General features: G+C 40.6%; 1 protein-coding gene across 2 annotated transcripts in view; it reads right to left on the minus strand.

Moving 5' to 3' along the window:
- Positions 1–20,086, minus strand: part of LOC109032652 (uncharacterized) — a 99,271-nt gene that overhangs the window by 77,856 nt on the left and 1,329 nt on the right. For both annotated transcript variants that reach the window (XM_072302476.1, XM_019044896.2), the window contains exon 2: positions 2,896–2,974. In XM_072302476.1, the coding sequence (XP_072158577.1) occupies positions 2,896–2,971 (76 nt within the window). In that variant the 5' untranslated portion in view covers positions 2,972–2,974. The remainder of the gene's footprint in view (positions 1–2,895; positions 2,975–20,086) is intronic.

Consider the following 20,086-nt stretch of genomic DNA (forward strand, 5'->3'; position numbering starts at 1 on the left):
GGTGGGGGGGCTCTTCCTGGTCCGAGGGTATCGAGGTACTTGCGATTGACGGTATTATTGACCTGCTTCCGTTTTCTTTGTTGTCGTTTCGGGAGTGACCATAAAAGGGGAGAGAATTGTATCTGCCTTAAGTGGAAAATTGTATTACTTTTGAAAATTCATGAGAACACGACGGAGATCAAAATTACTCGGTAAACATTGTTGCGGTAGTGTCCGCACCATCTATAACTCGGCAGCTGAAACCGAAATTCTCGTTTCTAGGGATCAAAATTTGGGGGAAAATACCGGAAGTTCGGAGGAGCAATCCAAGTTTTTGACAGAATTACTACATTTCGACCGCTGGGATTGGAAATCGTAACTTAACGTGCAAGCTTTTCGGAATGCATGGATAAATCAATAGAGGATATTTTGTTTCTGAAATAAATCGAAAAAGTTGTTTTTATTAAATGTCTAAATAATTGTCACCCGTCATTATCATTTAAATGACACCTTTCATATTCTCTTTCACATAGGATTTTTCAACTTTTTCCTGCTCTTTGGCGAAAAAATAGATTGTTAAAGAGAGTTGACTAATTAGAGATTTTCCCGTCGAGTAACAGATGGATAAGAAAACATGACGTCAGATAAAGCGATTTCAGGAAAAATTTCGTGCAACAATTTAGAGATCCTGTTGTGAAACGATGGAATGACTAATTATTATTTGTTTTAAGAATGTAGCCAGGTTACTCTTAAAGAAATTCCTAACTCGGAACAGTTGATAAATTTACCGAAAGAGTGCAAACATGCATTGCGTCACGCTTGAACGTCACAGTTCTATAGGTCAACGGACTCTTAACTAGTTATTCTTCCGAGATGAAGACGAGGATATTAATCATATACATCTTCTCTTTTGAATTTGTATCATAATAGTCCTCAAGTCTCTTTGGGTGTTGGAGCCTTTGAGATAAATTTTATATTTTTGAACTTTAAAATAAAGGGCCCAATTCGTCACTTCCCGGGCGCAGGAACGTCACTTAATTTCAAGGTTTACCTCTCTTTTGGGAAGAACAAAATTCCAAACAAGAAGAGTGTCTCACGACTGGTCTAAACTGAGAGTGTCTCACAAATTACTACTTCCGTTACAATTACCAAATGGTCACTTAGATGGTCACATTGTTCACGGGACCGTCAAATAATGTGTGCACACTGCAACGAACCGCTATAGCGGTCTCGGGGGAAACATCGTATGCACATTAGGACGTTGTCAAATTTCCTGCCCAGAACGGAACTTTTTCTCGACACTACATTTAGTTGACTGCAAACATCGGAGCACCATACTGCCGTGCTAAACAAAAACGCCGTATAAACCTTCAGAAGTTGCCAGAATTAATTGATAATTCACAAATTTCCTGGTTAACCGACGAATATTTTCTTCAAATTTTTTTTAAATAATACTGTTCACAATTTCACCTAAAGTTCTTGAAAATTTCAAGGAGAAATATTCATAACTTTCCTCAAAAATAAACATTTTTTCGAAGGAAATGCGGCAACTCTCGAATGTTCATAAGGCGTTTTTCCTTACACTGGGAAAAAAACACATTGGATCTAGAGTCCAGACTCTTAAAAATATCGACAAGAAAAAGTACTCTTGATTCAATCAGAATCTAGCTTAAATCAAGAACGAAGCTTCTTAATTTAAGCGGATTTCGTTTTGATTCAAGCAAAAATCCGATTGATTCAAGAGTATTTTTTCTTATCAATGTTTTCAAGAGTCTGGACTCTAGATCTCATGTGTTTTTTTCCCCAGTGTGCCACGGCAGCATACCTCCGGTCTAATGTAAAATCTTTGTCCAGTATGATTACATAGGGGTAAGGAAACATCTCGGAAAAGGACGTTTCAAAATAGGCAGGCGGCATCATTGCATCTCTCCCGGCGGCGGTGCTCGAAGAAGGACCCTGAAGGAGAAGACGCTTCAAAAATTACCGCACCGATTTTCACGCTGCACGAACGCCGCGCGCCGCGCCGCGCTTGGAAAAAGCCGAGCACCGTTCATAAATCAAGTGCACTGATTACCCACATCCGAGCAAACAAGAACTGTTAATTCATTTTCCAGCCGTAAAATAATAGCCGTGCGCCGGGCTGCGGAACGGACACCTCCGTAAAACCGCACGACTTCATCCGTGGACCTCGTGCAGATACGCGGTTTGATATCGGCGAGGCGGAATGTAGGTTGGATGAGACGTTGAGACGCCATTAATAGCGCCGATTTTATGGACAGTCCGCACGATTTGTTTCGGGGATCTTTATTTATGACGTCATCGCCTCTGCCGATATTGTTCCCGCCGATCGCCGATTTCTATGCTCGTCTCGTTGATGCGGCTCTGGGTCGATCCGCGGCAACGGTTCTTTCTTTCCAGCTCCGAATTGGCCTAGTTTTTGGCCCCGAGGAAAGGTTCGATGCTTCTTGCCATTTATTTTGGAGGTAAAAAGACATTAAAATCTGATTTTAAAAATTCAGTTCTTGATTAAAATAGATAATTTTTTTTTAGAATCGTCGGAAAAAGAGATAAGAGCTACACTGGAAAAAAAAACACATTGGATCTAGAGTCCAGACTCTTAAAAACATCGACAAGAAAAAATACTCTTGATTCAATCGCATTTTTGCTTAAATCAAGAACCAAGCCTCTTAATTTAAGCGGAATTCCTTTTGATTTAAGCTTAAATCTGATTGAATCAAGAGTCCTTTTTCTTGTCAATGTTTTCAAGAGTCTGGACTCCAGATCCAATGTGTTTTTTTCCCCAGTATACTTGATTTCATTGATGTTTTAGATAAATGTCACCGTTTACGAGGTGGCTGCAACTAAATCCATATAAGTAGTATAAATGAGTATAAATGAGTGTAAATGAGCACTCACCGCTAAGTCCAGGGGTGCCAACCACGACAAACGCTAATGTCAGCAATTCTAGCGCCACATGAACACCGGTTGACATGACCTGCAAGTTTAAAAATACTTTCATGAGTATGTAGGGATTAGAAACTCTTTCGAAGTTCAACCCAAAATATTCGTAGGGCGCATGCTCTGGTAGGTAGCAGCTAGTGACTCCATTTTGAGTATTTACGAACTAAGGCTCCTTTTCGTGTATATCGACGGTGAAACTGCAAAAATGCGTATCTTGGGTGCGGCGTTTCAAAATCTCCATTTTAATTCCTGATTTAATTTCTTAAAAGGAGACGAATCAAAATCGTAGCTTAAAAGTTTCACAGAATATTTTTCACATTCAGAGGAAAAATTACCGAAGTTTCCAAGAAATAACGTGGATACTCTTAGATGTACTAAATAAAGGCATAATCTGCAGGCCAGATTTGCTTACTTTTCTACCCATGCGTTTAAGTCTCCAGAAAGGAGCATTTTCAACACTGTCTTCGATTGTGGCGTAGGATAATAGAATCATCGTTTATTGAGTGAAGAACGACAGATAGTCTGCAACGATACAAAGCGAGATACTCGTTCGCTACTCAAGAATACTCGAGAATTTCCTTATAATAGAACAGTAACAATCGATATATCGCAAAGCACGCCACGCCACTGGACGGCAGAGCACAGCACAGTAGTATTGCCATGATTTGAAAAAAACAAAGGAAAAAATGGAATTAATCTATCGACTTCCACATTAGACACAAAGTGCAGAGAGCGTATGCTGCACATGAAGAACTCAGGGAGGAATCATGAGAAAAACGGTCCTCGCCTTTTGCCGTTCCGTCAGTGAACCTCCGTGGCGACGCGACGACTTCAATGCTGCACTCTGCGCCCAGATTTCCCCCAAGTTACTCTGTAAGCGGCCTCTATGATCTACTCGACGGCGGTGTCGGGCCTACCGGTAAATTCGAACGGTACGCAACGCGCTACGTAGCGCAGCGCGGCCGCCCGTAATGAAAAGAGCAGCGGTCTCTGAAATACGGGCCCGTGTAAAGTGTAAACACACAATAAAACATGCGCCGCGTTTCGCTGTATCGATTCTTCCCATAGAGTACATAGAGTCGTAATGTAATTGGGAGAGCTGGCGCCACTTTTAAGCATTTTCCATGTCCCGAATTCCGAGACTCCTGTGTGACGCCGGGTCACTTTTTCGATACATAATCGATTGTTTGCGATACACGGGTACCCGGCCATCCGATGACAACAACAACAACAACGAAGGAGATAGGAATCACCATGTATTCCACACCGCCATTTTGGATCGAAAATGTATCGAAAAAGTGACCCGAACTCGGCGCACACCGGGCTCGGAACTCGTCGAGCAGAACATGGCGCCAGCTCTCCCATTTACTTTACGACTCTATGTACTCTATGATTCTTCCTCGCTCCGAATGGAAATCGGACGAGTGTGAGCCGCGCCACTGCGGCGACGCGACGCGATCTGGCGGAGGATGCGCTAACCTCCGTTGCCAGCATTCCGTGGAAATGTTCACGAAAAAAATTATGATGGATGAAAATCACGAACAATTTGTTGTTGAGAAAACGTCGTCACCCTCCGGCCAAAGTATCACAAGCGCCATGTGACGTGTAGATTTCCGCCGCCATTTTATTTTTTTACAGAGAAATTGTTCAACAAAGCTGTCCGAAAATTTCAATGAATTTTCTTCGTGCTGCCGATAAAATTCGGTGAAATTTTCGGACGGATTCAACCAACAATTTCTCTATAAAAAAGTGACAAGACTATAGATAAAGAGGACAAATGAATCGGCGTATGCGAAAACGTCCGATGTCCAACGCAGTGTTTCAGAATTTGAGTAGACGATCCCGCTGTAACTTAAAGGTACATGATGGTTTAAGACGTCAGGAATGTACATCAATTTTATGAATAATCCCGTAAGTATAATTAAAGGTTTACAACAGAGATTTACTTTATTAATCAGCGTCGTGGGGCAAAAAAAACCATTGCAACTATGAAACCCTACCTGTATTGTGCGACGGAAGTTTTCGCATGAGTCGATTCAAATGGAAAATGGAGCCACCCTATTGTTTGAAACGGATGATAGTTAGACACAGCCGGGGAAACGATGGACTAACTATAGAGTTCCTCTTGGGTTGTCGTTCGTCAGTCTATTGCCTATTCGCTCTGTTCATTCCAAACTACCTTTGCCGCCGAAGGGATCGCTCCATCTTCCCTTTGTATCCTTTGTCCAAAGTTTTGTCGATCGATTTCAATAATCAGCCCTCTACATTCTTTTCTACTTACGCCCCTGTGGGTAAATCAGGAAATTATACGTAAACCAACCGGTCGATCGGACCAAATCTGCAGGGTATTCTTGCTTACTTTCTTACCCATGCGTTTAAGTCTCCAAAAAGGAGCATTTTCAGTTTGGTTCCAGGCCGTGCCAACGGATCGAAAAATCATTGTTTGGTATTTGAAACCTACAGATGAGCACAAATGAATAAACTATTTTTAAATTTTGAGTTTCACATTTAATATCAAAGAACTTTTTAAAAATATTTGACATGGAGACATCCACAATCGTAAAATACTTTCTTTGGTCTCCCTATCACCTTGAATCAACGATATACGTGAATCAGCCAACTGGAAAGTGTTTTTTCTCGAAATTGGTGACATGGTGTTGTACAGTTGAGGGATCTTGTTGGAGGAAGCGGGTGGTTGCAATGGACAGAATAGGTAGGTAATAGACCACTCACGAAAGACCCTATGGTTAGTCCTCCATTTCTTACACTGGAAAAAAAACACATTGGATCTAGAGTCCAGACTCTTGAAAACGTTGACAAGAAAAAATACTCTTGATTCAATCGGATTTTTGCTTGAATAGAAATGAAATCCGCTTAAATTAAGGGGCTTAGTTCTTGATTTAAGCTAGATTCTGATTGAATCAAGAGTACTTTTTTTGTCGATGTTTTTAAGAGTCTGGACTCCAGATCCAATGTGTTTTTTTTTTCCAGTGTAGTCTGTGCGAACCAACAATTTCAACCAATAGGATCGCTTAATACTCCCTATTTCTGCTTTGTCTGTCAATTTCAACAATCAGACCGCAGCAAGCTGATTATTTATTTCGATAGACAAAGCTTTAGATAAAGAAGACAAAAGGCTGTGCTCGTTCACAATTTTAACCTCGTCATGTCCATTTTTTATGCAGGTTTCTTGTATTGTTGAATTCAGCTTGTGTGTTGCGTTTCTCTTATCACAATGTCAAGGAGCCGGCATGAAACCAGTTGGCAGCGATGGAGCAAGGCATTCGGAGGGCTGGAGTGTAACCGTCTTTAATCCCAGTCTGCGCCGCGTCTGAACCGATTAACGAGGATAAGGTCGACCAACAAAGTGGGGTCGTTAGAGCATGAGCGAAAAAAGGGGGAAAAGCAACAAAGAAAGAAAAAACACGTCTGCTCACGGCGTGTAAAGGAGAAAAACGAGAGGAAGTCGCGGCAGGAGCGGGGAGCGGGCGGCGTGGGGAGGGGGGGAGGAGAAAACCAACTGGGATGCACCGTATGTTTCTGTCAGTGACCTCTCGCGGAATCCATAAAGCGAGCCGCCTGCCACTACATCTTCGCGTAGTACCAATAACTCGTCAAAATCGAGCATTTATCAGTTTACTGAACCCGCGACCGCCGTCCGACGGCGCTTAGGGTCGATACCGATCGGACGATGCCTTTGAGGCAGATTTCAGGATTCTGCCCCGGGCCACTCTTCTCTTCCGAGGAGGAACGTCCGATGAACCTTTTGGAGTTGCGAGATTTCCCTCGCCAAGTGCAATTTTCCTGAAAATTTCAAACGGCTAAAACTGTCTAATAATGGAGATGTTGCATGTGTGAGGAATTTGCGATTTGACTGTTGGTTCTAATGTAAAAGTTCGCGAGAAACACGATGGCGCCACTGGTTTTCTCTGAAATCATCTCCAAAGCTCAAAAAAAGCTCTCAAGTTGAGGCCAAAATGGAGGGATTAAGACAAACTCTCTATGCAAAGATAGGGAGCAAATACATTAACAGGGCTGCACATTTTATTTGGGGACTCCAAACTGAAAACACGGCAACCCAGCTAATGTATCGGCTCCCTATCTTTGCATGGAGAGTTTGTCTTGATGTAGACGTGGACTCTCAGGATAGCGTGGGATATCCCCTCCATTTTGGCCTCAAGTTGAGAGCTTTTTTTGAGTTTGGGAGTTGATTTCAGAGGAAACCATTGGGACCATCGTGTTTCTCGCGAACTTTTACGTAAGAATCAATAGTCAAATCGCAAATTCAAATTTTGCAAATCAGGTAGTATATTTGGTAAAAATTTGATGTGGAGTACAAACGCAATTTTTTGGCATTTTTCGATACGCCCAAGATGAGTCATGTGATATTACATTTAAAATATCTACTTCGTCGGCTGTATTTCTTGGGAGCAACAGACCTATCACTCTGTGAAACTTGCAGGAGGGAATTTACAAGTACTATAAAAATATGTTGTATTATTGGAAGAAATCTCGCAACGCTTAAACGATCATACGGCGTTTTTCTTTGGCGCGGCAACATCATGCCTTTGTTGTGGTTGCGTAATGGGAGGAAAGCCCTGGAAAGCTTATGAGGCCCCATAACTTATTAATACGCTGATCTAAAAGCGTAACTGCGCTTTTAGATGAGTCCCATCGTCCGTATAATGCACTGGTTATCAGGGTTTACGTGAAATTGAACTTACGCCTTTAAGTCGTGGGACGACGATAATAAGTTGGTGCGTCATGTTTCAATCTTTCACTCTATATAGATTGCAGATAATTCGAGGAAAATACCGATTCGAACGCAGAATATTGATCTTAATGTGAGGTCTCCGCCAACCTGCTTCCCTCGGAGGGATCAGATAATCGCCAATATTTTATGAAAGTATACGTGCGTATACGCTTTTGCTTTGAAATTTAAAATGAAAGGTATAACGTTGAAAGAGCGTTATCGACAGGACATAATATATTGTGCAAAGTCATGTAAATGCTTAAAGGTAACAATTCATTAAAACAATTGTCTTGATATTTAGGATATGTAAAGTGGATGGTTTCAAATTTAGACTTGTGATAATTCCGATACCATAAATGGGTCATTAAACTTGATCGAGCAGCCAGTTTCTGTTAAAAGCTCTTTATCACAGCGAATAAATGAGGGGACACGACATACCTCCAATAGTCATGTATCTGAAACGCTATAGATCGTTGAGGAAATTCTTTAAAACTTGAACTTTCATGAAATTGAAGCTTTTGAGATTCAATTAGATTATAATTACCAGTTTTGTTTTATGGTTTGGAATTTCCTGGGGTGCTGATAAACATTTTCGGGGCCCCTCTATTCGAGTGGTCCGCCCTGATAAACCTATAATCCTCTTTCATGTGAGTTTTGTAAGTTTTTGGGGGCCCCTGAAGGAGTTCTGGCTGAACACGCTAAAAAATAACATATTAGATATTTATTTGAAATTGCTTAGGTCGAGTTTTCTAGCTTATTTCATGCTAAGCGGATAAGATGAAAAGGCGGTACTGGGATGATTTAGTTAGTATCAGAATGGGGCCATTTTTTGCGAATAAGATAGATGCTTGAGGTAGGACAGGCTGGTGGAACGATTGTCGATGATTTTGGATTTTGCGCTTGGCAGAGCGCGTTTAGCCAAATATTAAGCAGCCCGATTTCTGGGGAGAAACGAAGTCTCATCTTTTCGTTCAGAGCCAGGTGATGAAGTGATTTAGGCGAGGCGAAAGGTGAAAGAAAAGCAGGAGCAACATGGTTGCCATCTCATGTGGAAATATAACAATTGAAAATGGTTCAGTTATGCTAAACAAAGACGAAAAGTGCAGTTTCGATATCAGTATCGAATGCAATGCTTTCTTTCTAAAAAAAACCACGCCTTTATTACGTTGAATTCGTTTGTAAAAATTGGTGAGTGTAATAGTCTCCTGAAAACAGAATCGCGATCTCAAAATTCGAGAAAAATGATTAGTAGCTGAAAAAATAGAGCCAATCGATGCGATATATCGCACGCCGTTCTAACACAAAATATGGCGTCCATCGAATCACCTTAAAATTATATTATGAGTTGATTCAAGCAAAAAAATCGGACTTTATGGTCAATTTTTCATACTCCGAATTCCGGATTTTGCTGGCCAGGTTGTAACAACCTACGTCAAAGGGTAAAAAATCCTCAAGATGCAAATGTCGCAGGCAAATAGTAAAATTAGGCATTTTGTCAAATGCCTAGGCGAATAGTCAAATATTCTAACTTAGATTGAAACTTTGATTCTTTTCCTAATTTCAGACAAAATAATTCATTGCTCCTGCAAGAAAAAATTCTCAGTAAAAATGTGCACACACAATAGTATTTTAAACAATTTTTAGCTCCTGAAGAGACACTGATCTTGAAATTTTCAGCTGGTCGTAAAATACGGAATTTTTGGAGTTCCAACATTTAATGATATGAGAAGCAATTGAAGAGGAAGAGACCAAAAGAGTTCGTAGGTTTGATGAGTTAATCTTCCAAAAATAGTGAAAAATCGTGAGCTCTTCGCCATAAATTCACAAAATTTTGTAGACCGTTAAAATATGACTATCTGCCCAGGCATTTGACAAAATGCCCGATTTAACTATTTGCCTGCGACACAAACACCCCTTTGTTTCTATGGAACAGCGGGCTGATTGTTGAAATTAATAGACAAAACGATAGACAAAGATGACTTAGGAAGTATGGAGCAATCCGTTTGGTTAGTTTGGGTGGTTTGTATAGACTAAGGGAGAAAATGATGGACTAACTATCGGGTCTTCCGTGACTTGCCGTTAGTTAGTGTATTACTCACCTCCATTGTCCATCCCCACCAATCACTTCCACCGACAGGATCCCTCCATATCCCTTTTATCTTCTTCGTCCATCGCTTTGTCTATCAATTTCAATAATCAGTCCCCTGTTCTCCCCGATAAGACGACAGATTCGGCAACGCCGAGCCGGCTGCGCTCCAGTCTGCCCGGGATGACGGACAGATTATTTGAGGTTAGTTTAATTCTTGTGCCACATTCTCCGGGCTACAGTTTTTATCCGCGAGCGCGCTCGAAAAACGCCAGGCTTGCCGGGCGTCCGCGGGCCCGCGACGGCCCGAACCGGAAACGCGCAGGTTTTCCGGACATCCGGCAACTTCCGCCCCAGGGTTGCCGGATCGCACCATAAAACCACCCTTCCCCCGTCCAACTCAGCGTAAAACACGAAAATCTGACGCCGCGGTCGGATAACAGTGATGCGATAAGCTGTTTGAAGCTGATTCGGGATGCACCAGAACAGACGGCTAATTATGCTAAAATATGATCGCGTCATTACCCGCGATAATCGCGGGCCGCGCGCCGTTTTTCGGGGGAGTGGACCAAAAAAACTGGGGAAAGAGGTGAGATATTGAAAGCAGCCGATTAAAACGCCCGCCGGCACGAACCATCGACCGAGAGATCGGGCTGATCGAGTGAGACGTCACCATGGATCATTAGCTTTGAGGGCCTCGTGTTTCGCTACTCTTTTATCCTAACTGAATTAGTGGATTGGTGATCGCGCCCACATTAAATCATCTATCAAGTAGGGTGCACTGGAAAAAAACCATATTGGATCTTGAGTCCAGACTCTTAAAAATATCGACAAGATAAATTATTCTTGATTCAATCAGATTTAAGCTTAAATCAAGAACCAAGCCTCTTAATTTGAGCGGATTTCTTTTTGATTTAAGCTTAAATCTGCTTGAATCAAGAGTCCTTTTTCTTTTCAATGTTTTCAAGAGTCTGGACTCTAGATCCAATGTGGTTTTTTTACCAGTGTGGCAAATGAGGCATTTTTTCGAAAGACCAGTGACAAGAGACACCATAGAACTCTGACACAAACTCTCAATTTCTTCATTGACTCTCTTACGCAAATTTAAGTTGAATAACAGTACGATGAGTGAATAGTTAAAAATTGATTTCTTAGTTTTTTTAATTACAATTATTATTGTAATTACTGTTAAAATTTGTATAATTCCAATACTACTGATACTTTTATAAAATCATTTCCATGAGTCCGGATCATTTTGATTAAAATAGATCATCCAACACTGGAAAAAAACACATCGGAATCTAGAGTCCAGACTCTTAAAAACATCGACAAGAAAAAGTACTCTTGATTCAATTAGAATCTAGCTTAAATCAAGAACCAAGCCTCTTAATTTAAGCGGATTTCGTTTTGATTCAAGCAAAAATCCGATCGAATCAAGAATATTTTTTCTTGTCAATGTTTTCAAGAGTCTCGATTCAAGATTCAATGTGTTTTTTTTTCCAGTGGAGAACTCTTCCTGTAATCAGTAAAATTATGAAAATACAGTACGTTATGGTTTTCCAAATTTACAATCTTAATTTATGAAAACTAGTATTGGAACAATAACTATAATGGAGATATATTCAATGATGATTAGTCCTATTAAATAACACTGTGCAACCAAAAAAAAAATGACAAAAATGTCTCCCGGACGAGATAAGGTGATCCTTATGTATTTTGAGGCGCTGAATCCGAATATGACCTCCGTTTTTTCCCATCACCCTCCAGTTTTCCGGAAAAGTCGATTTTACCCGGAAAAATGGCCATTTTTGGGCATTTTTGGTGTTTTTGCGACTATTACCCCCTGCAGAATGTAGGTAAAATTTTTCTCCGGTACGAGAAACAACTAATCCGATGTATTTTGAGCCGCTGAGTCCGAAAATGACCTCCGTTTTTTCCCATCACCCTCCAGTTTTCCGGAAAAGCGACTTTTCCCCCGGAAAATGAGCAAATTTGAAGTATATTTGTCATGCATGCAATTTATTTGTATAAATTTTTCTGGACCCGTGGTGCAGTCATTCTTATGTATTTTAAGCCGCTGAATCCGAATATGACCTCGGTTTTTTTCCATCACCCCCCAATTTTCCGGTAAAGTCGATTTTTCCGAGCCTAAATTTGTGTATAAGCTTTCCCGGACTCAAAGGGGATCAAAAATATATTTTAAACGTGTCCGCGACGTGCGATACATCGATTCTTATGTATTTTGACTCGCTGAACCCGAATATGATCTTGGATTTTTCCGATCACCCACGATTTTCCCGGAAAATCGATTTTCCTTGGAAAAGTACCTTTTTCGGTGTTTTTTGGACGATTTTCCTGTTGTGAGGAGTCTAAGAAATTTTCTGAGATCCTCTCTAGGTCTCTTCTGCTATATTAAGAGCAGCTGAATCCAAATTTGACCTCTATTCATCTCTGACAACCCCCCGTTTTCTAGAAAGTCCGATTTTTCAGGGAAAAAAGCTTTTCCGAACCGTCCCCACCTCCAGGGAAATTTGAAAATTTTTCCACACGTGTGATACATCGATTCTTATGTAATTTGAGCTGGAAAACCCGAATATGACCTTAGAAATTCGTTATCACCCACCATTTTTACGAAAAACTCGATTTTCTGGGAAAATTTCGGAAATATACCAAAAAACACGTTCTCCAAGAAAAATCTACTTTTCCGACAAAATGGAGGGTGATGGGAAAAATTTGAGGTCATATTCTGATTTAGCATCTAAAACTACATAGGAATCCCCCCTTCACGGATCCAGGATAATTATTTAAATAAAGAATTGCATGCCTGACTAAAATAAGTCAATTTTACTCAGTCTCCCTGCAAAAAGTGTCTTTTTTACAAAACTGAGGGCTCATAGAAAAAAATAGAGGCCATTTCCGTACTCAGGGACTCACAATACCTAATGCACAATCTAATTTGTAGCTAAGAACAATCTTACGCACATTCCACAAGGAGCAACAGTCGCAAAAACACCGTAAATGGTCAAAAATACCCATTTTTCCCAAAAGATCGAGTTTTTCGTAAAAATGGTGGGTGATAACGAATTTCTAAGGTCATATTCGGGTTTTCCAGCTCAAATTACATAAGAATCGATGTATCACACGTGTGGAAAAATTTTCAAATTTCCCTGGAGGTGGGGACGGTTCGGAAAAGCTTTTTTCCCTGAAAAATCGGACTTTCTAGAAAACGGGGGGTTGTCAGAGATGAATAGAGGTCAAATTTGGATTCAGCTGCTCTTAATATAGCAGAAGAGACCTAGAGAGGATCTCAGAAAATTTCTTAGACTCCTCACAACAGGAAAATCGTCCAAAAAACACCGAAAAAGGTACTTTTCCAAGGAAAATCGATTTTCCGGGAAAATCGTGGGTGATCGGAAAAATCCAAGATCATATTCGGGTTCAGCGAGTCAAAATACATAAGAATCGATGTATCGCACGTCGCGGACACGTTTAAAATATATTTTTGATCCCCTTTGAGTCCGGGAAAGCTTATACACAAATTTAGGCTCGGAAAAATCGACTTTACCGGAAAATTGGGGGGTGATGGAAAAAAACCGAGGTCATATTCGGATTCAGCGGCTTAAAATACATAAGAATGACTGCACCACGGGTCCAGAAAAATTTATACAAATAAATTGCATGCATGACAAATATACTTCAAATTTGCTCATTTTCCGGGGGAAAAGTCGCTTTTCCGGAAAACTGGAGGGTGATGGGAAAAAACGGAGGTCATTTTCGGACTCAGCGGCTCAAAATACATCGGATTAGTCGTTTCTCGTACCGGAGAAAAATTTTACCTACATTCTGCAGGGGGTAATAGTCGCAAAAACACCAAAAATGCCCAAAAATGGCCATTTTTCCGGGTAAAATCGACTTTTCCGGAAAACTGGAGGGTGATGGGAAAAAACGGAGGTCATATTCGGATTCAGCGCCTCAAAATACATAAGGATCACCTTATCTCGTCCGGGAGACATTTTTGTCATTTTTTTTTGTTGCACAGTGTAATGTGTATTTTGGAAATCAAATAAACTATCACAATATCTCTAGAACACTGGCCTCTTGGCGACAAGTGGAAGCTTTTACTTCCGAGGACTCAAAAATTCCTCATGGACAATTATAAGGAAGCAACAGTCACAACTGTCACTTCGGCTGTTGACCTACCTGTATGGTGGATAGGTGGATGAGCTTCGGGTGACGTCATGAGCCATATAGGGTCCCTTAACTTTGGCTTGTTTGCAAACGAAACTGCCAACACGTTTTACCAACCATCAACCATGTAGGTAGGTCAACAGTGAATGATGAAGTCCCGAAAGTAAAAGCTTCTACCATTGCCAAGATACTAGTGGAGGGTCTCTTGTCTCTGCTGAAGACTTAAATACGACACGTTCATATTGGATACCGAAATTTTTCGGTTCAGGTGACCCGAAGGTGTAGAAAATGCACGCCCCTGGGCGGCCGCGTGATAGTATGGAAAAGCCCCCAAAAGTGTGGAAGGAGGTGAAATTCTGAAGGTTCAATAGTCGAAAGTCAGCGAAAAACAGAAAGAATGGTCGTCCTTTTTAAATAATGGGAAATTTTGTGGAAAACCGATGAAAAAAATGTGGAAAACCGACGGGTTGGCGCGTGGAAATGTGGAAGTTTCGGAGATTCTGCACCCCTGGCTTCGAATTATTCGGACGCAGAAACGGCAAATTTCGAGAACCAAATTTTGGTTTCTGTGGCTGAGAACCTCGATTGATTTTGATGTTCATTGCGAACCGAACTTTTTTCTTCCATGCACAGGAGTTTTTCAAATTAATTGGGTTATCTGAAGAAGGGCGTACACTGTCGACAATTTTGGAGTGATATTCTGTGCCGGAGTCAATTTAACGTTCAAAAACTTCGAGCGAAATGAATGCGGAGCGGAATCCACTTTCCGCACCGAGTGACTTACCCAATTGGACTACATTTGCAATTTGAAAGTAGAAATTCTAGACGGTTTAAAAACAAACGTATAATGCCATTAGTTTCCCTATGCACATAACTGTTTTCCAGAGGAGCCAGAATTTATAGTTCCAAATTGCAAAATGCAGTCAATACGAGCGGGATCTTCTTTTTTCGGGGAGTGGCATACGCTTTTATGGAGCTAATTCCGCTTTGCATTCATATCACTCGGGGTTATGGGCTATGTAGAGTCCGGTACCGAATTTCACTCCTCGATTTTTAACAGTGTAACTGCCAACTTTTCAGAAATTGAGTATTCGACAAAAATATTCTTCCTCGAGGATGGACACACCTTACTATACCGGGCAATTCTACCAAAATTGGCGTTCCAAAGTCTTTTTTAAGATTTGATCGGTGGAAAAAGGATGTAAGCTCCGCGCCACCTCTTACAGCGCAAGGTGCTTCCCAATCATAAAAAACCACGAGTAAGACACTAACTATGAGTTTTAAAAGTGTCATCGAACATGCATACTATTTGGCTGTCATAATACTTGCTAAAAATAGTAGTCTGACGATAGGTGTTTTCTGCAAGAAGGGCATATCTGCCAAAATGTTACGACTGAGAGGCATGGGAGACAAGTGGGACAAGGTGTAGTTTTTGAAAAATTGAGATATTCATGATTTCAACTAAATCCAATCCTACAGTATATTTTGTGAAAAATTCACCACCGAAATCTAATTTTCAAGCATCAAATAGTGAGCTGGAGCTTTGTTTCCACCGTAAGGCTCCATGTAATTTTGAAACTTTAAACACATACTTCTGAAATTAGCAAAAACTGCACTTATCCCACTCGTCCTCCAAGGCCCCTCGATTTTTCTTCATTTCTTGCTCAATTTCTTCGATCCTACCCTGGTAAAAATTGGCAGTAGAATCTGTGTTCCAAAATACCATAGACCTACAGCCGGCTGTAAGATTTCCAATAGCTTCTATAGCCGGCTACACAATTTCTTATAGCCTTTTATAGCCGATGGCGATTAAGCAACAGCCAGGCGATAAAGTGTATGCTAAACGTTACTAATTACGGATGCTAGGACTTAGTGAGTTTTTGGAATACTGCTCTCTTTTTGGGCCGTAGTATCTTGATTTATTTTGCGAGGAAAGCTCCGTACTTTTGATGGATGCCTGCCATTACTAATATATTAGAGCGCCTTCAGTTTCGTATGATACTGTGCAATACCTCTGGTGTGAAATAGTTGCTTCAAGCGCCGTGGCAGGCGGGCAGCGGCAGCCAGCGCGAAACACGCATTGGCGCCTACAAACCTAACAGGGATACTTCACGCGTTGCGCAATGCGTGAAGTATCCCTGTTAGGTTTGTAGGCGCCAGTGCGTCGCCGCTCCGCTTTGTGTTAGGCTCTAATATTTAATCTGGCGGAGTCAGCGTTATTCAACTCATGATTTTGAAATGTTTGCACATCCTGTATGGATTATTCTCATTTTAATTGATGAAAAAAAATATGTATTAAAGGAAAATATAATGTGTGTTTTGTAAATATTAAGGTGGTTCCGTATCAAACTTAATGATTTCCAAAGCACACGAATTTCTACACAATTTCTTATAGCCTTTTATAATCGATGGCGAAAAAGCAACAGCCAGGCGATAAAGTGTAAAGCCCGGCGATAGGAACTATAGCCCGGCTGCATAATTTTTTATCGCTTCGTATAGCCCGGCCGTATGATTTTCTCCGCATTCTACAGCCAGCTATATGATTTTCGGTAGCCTTCTTTAGCCGGCTATAAGAATTCCTATGGTATTTTGAAACGCAGCTCTTATCGCCAATTTTTACCAGGGTACTCGTGTGACCGAGGTCATATTACGGATGGTGTGTATGGTAGAACATTAGTTCAATTTTGTGAACAGAATTATGAAGAATTTTGAGAAAACCAAACTTTTTCCAAGTTTTCTCGAAACATGACTGATGGCTGTCACGCTCCTCTTCGCAAAACCAGTTCAATTTTAGTTTCATAGTTCAGCTAATAGGGAAAACAGATGTATTTTTTATCGATGCCGAAGTGCCTCTTTGACAAACGGCCTAATTTAACGACCTGGCTATCGACAAGACTACCGGCAACTACCATCACCGGAGGTCGCAGAAACAATTTCGATGACAGTTATCCCAGAAATTTAGTGCCCCACGAAATGGTCCTAACGTGATCTAAACGGTCCGGTAATTGATCTGGACTTGTTGCGTTTTCCCGTACACCACCGCGAGGCGTAACGGATAATTAGATCCGAAGCACTAACTACACGGAAAAAACTCGGCTCGGCTGATGAAAACCACGTAACTGCAACTCCAGATGAGCCCGGAAAAGCATTGAGCCTTACGGACGACAAGGCTCATCGCGAAGTGCAGTTGAGTCTTTATGTCAGAATGGCGACGAAAAGACTAAATACTAGCGGGCCCCCGGGCGGTTTTTGTCTTGGGATGAGTCTCGCTTTTCACCCCGGGAGATAATCCCCGTCCATTAAATGGTGCAGTGTGTTATGGTCTTGACCACCATACTGCCGTGCTAAGGAAAAACCACGTATGAACATTCGAGGGTTGCCAAATTTCCTTCGATAAAACGTTTATTTTTTGGGGAAGTTATGAATGTTTTTCTTTGAAATTATCAGGAACTTTAGGATAAATTGCGAACAAAATTATCTGAAAAATCGGGAGGGAAATATTCATAAGTTTACCAGGAAATTAGTGTTTTACAAAAGGAAATTTGGCAACGCCTGAAGGTTCATACGGTGTTTTTCCCTAACACGGCAGCATACGGAGTGGATTTAAACTGAGTCATTACCCGGTGTTTTTTTTCTCGGGTGCTGCCCTCTGGCGATCCTTTGGCCGTGGTTCCACATCAATGGTTGTTTGTAATGGGCGTTGTATTCTAGATTCGAGCTCGAATTATGTGTTTTGGCTGATTCAGCGTTCAGGCGTGGACGCTTTGTTGGAGGGGGGATATAGAGCAGGGAGAGGGGTACGGGGTCGCGGGGAAAAAAACAGAATGCGAAAGAGTCATCAAGAGGTCATGGAGAAAATACAGGTGGTCATAACAGCGGAGACAATATATTTGGACGTATTTCTGCCAAACGGAGCTATGTGCATTATGACGTGAGCCCTGTTATGCATATATTCTTATTGGTCTCAGGGCTCATGCCTCAATGCACATAGTTTCGTTTGGCAGAAATACGTCCATTTTAAGGGCCCCGCATCAACAATCTAAGGGATCGTCCCTTTTCGTAACGAAATTTTTCGGCATTTTTGACCCCCCTTCCCCCCTTAGTGACACTTTTACGTTGGTACCGAACCTTTAACACGTAAAAACAAAATGGCCTAGTGCTCTCCTCAACCCATCCCTCCCAACAAGAGCGTTACGTAATTAAGGGACGGCCCCAAGTGTCGTATTCATTGACATCCCTTAACAGCTCCTCTCCTTAGGAGACCATTATCGATAGCCAAACCGCACGTATCTCTGTTTGCGACGTTGCAGATTTCCTGCCTTACTTAATTATTTCCTTAGGGTTCACACAGTAATTAAGAGAGAATTCAGGAGGCTTTGAACATCGATTTTAAAATAGACAATTTTTGTAAACCTCGAGTAAAAACTAGTATCATTACCAATAATGGATCTTCAGAAGGGATTACAATCATTTGCCGATACAATCAAATAATATAACACACAGAGGAAACTATATTGTGAATTTGCAAATGTTAAAATTTCTGGTAAATTTTAATTTAAATTTTAATGATTTTTTTTAAGTTTTTAATTTTTGTAGGTTCACACCTACCTTATAGTTCATCTTAATGTTAGGATTTTTCTCCGACAGTTTGTACTTTTTTTGAAGGCAGATTATTGTCCTCTATTTTCACCGTATGGTCCTAAATTTTACTAGAGGTTTACAAAGAATTTTCTTCTTATGATGCATAACAAAGGTTCTCTGTGAACCTCCTTTAATCAGAATGTAAACCAAACGAAGTCTCCTGAGAAGAGGTGCTGGTTGAGGAACGACTATGAATACGACCCATACTGCCGTACGTTAAGAAAACGCAATGGAAATACGTGGTTCCGCACTTCGGCCACCAATATATTCGCATTTGGAGTCTAAATGGTCGGTCAAAAATGTGTACCCACTAACGTCATGTATGCAGACAAACTCGAAATTGTCAAGAAGTGGGCAGTGGCATGTTTTGCATAAACGCCAGTCTTGTGAATACTTTCAGAATATTCCTAAATCGTCAGTATTTCCCCTCCTGAAGCTTGTTCGGGCCTTATCTAGATGAAGTTAAAATATGTTCAAAAATTTTTAAGGATTTTTCCCCAAAAAATATTTGTGACCGGATCTGTGAAAAGGGGTATTTTCTTTCGGGCGAATCTCTTCCGTGACTATTTGCAAATGCACGTATGAAAAAAATCTGGAAATTTTGCGCAAAATTGACTCTAAAATATCGAAAATTGAAGAGAATATTGATCCCGAAGTTCCAAGACCAAATTCTGAGGTTGTAGGAAAACGTTGTTTAAGGATTTGCAAAAAGTAGAGGAAAATTACTCTCAAGAGATAAGGTTTCACAGATCTGGTCACATATATTCTAAGTATCTGCCACAATAATTTATATTTATTTTGATTTTCACTCATTGTAATTATAACTTTCTCAGAAATTTGATATTCTAATGTGAGACAAAGTAAGATCTGTTCGAAGGAAATTGCAGTATCTTTATTTCTCCGTAATAATCGTCTGATAAACTTAAAAATCCGCTCACTGGAGGAAAAAGTCTCCTAGATTCAGAGTCTAGACTCTTAAAAATTTGAAATGAAAAAATAGTTTTGATTCAATCGGATTTTTGCTTGAATCAAAGAAAAATCCGCTTAATTAAGCTTCTTAGCGCTCAATTCAAGCAAAAATCCGACCGAATCAAGAGTGTTTTTTCTTGTCAAATTTTTTAAAAGTCCAGAATCTAGATCCAAGAAACTTGTTTTTCCCAGTGCAGCTTCTCATTAACCTGAGATGGAATTCAAAACGTTAAGAACAATTTTATCCCGAAAGAGAAGGCCCTTCTCCACGGATCTGGTCATATACTCTGCCGTGCTAAGGAAAAACGCCGTATGTACATATTGGATATTCCAATTTTTTTTCCAAAAATAAATGCCTAGGCAAATAGTTAAATATTCTTAGTTAGATGGAAATTCTGAATTTCTACCTTAATTCTAGACAAAATAATTCATTGCTCCTGTAAAAAAGAATTATCTGTAAAAATATGCAGCGCAGAATAGTACTTTAAAACGATTTTAAGATCCTGAAT

This window comes from Bemisia tabaci, chromosome 7, assembly GCF_918797505.1.
Source record: "Bemisia tabaci chromosome 7, PGI_BMITA_v3".
NCBI classification, from domain to species: domain Eukaryota; kingdom Metazoa; phylum Arthropoda; class Insecta; order Hemiptera; family Aleyrodidae; genus Bemisia; species Bemisia tabaci.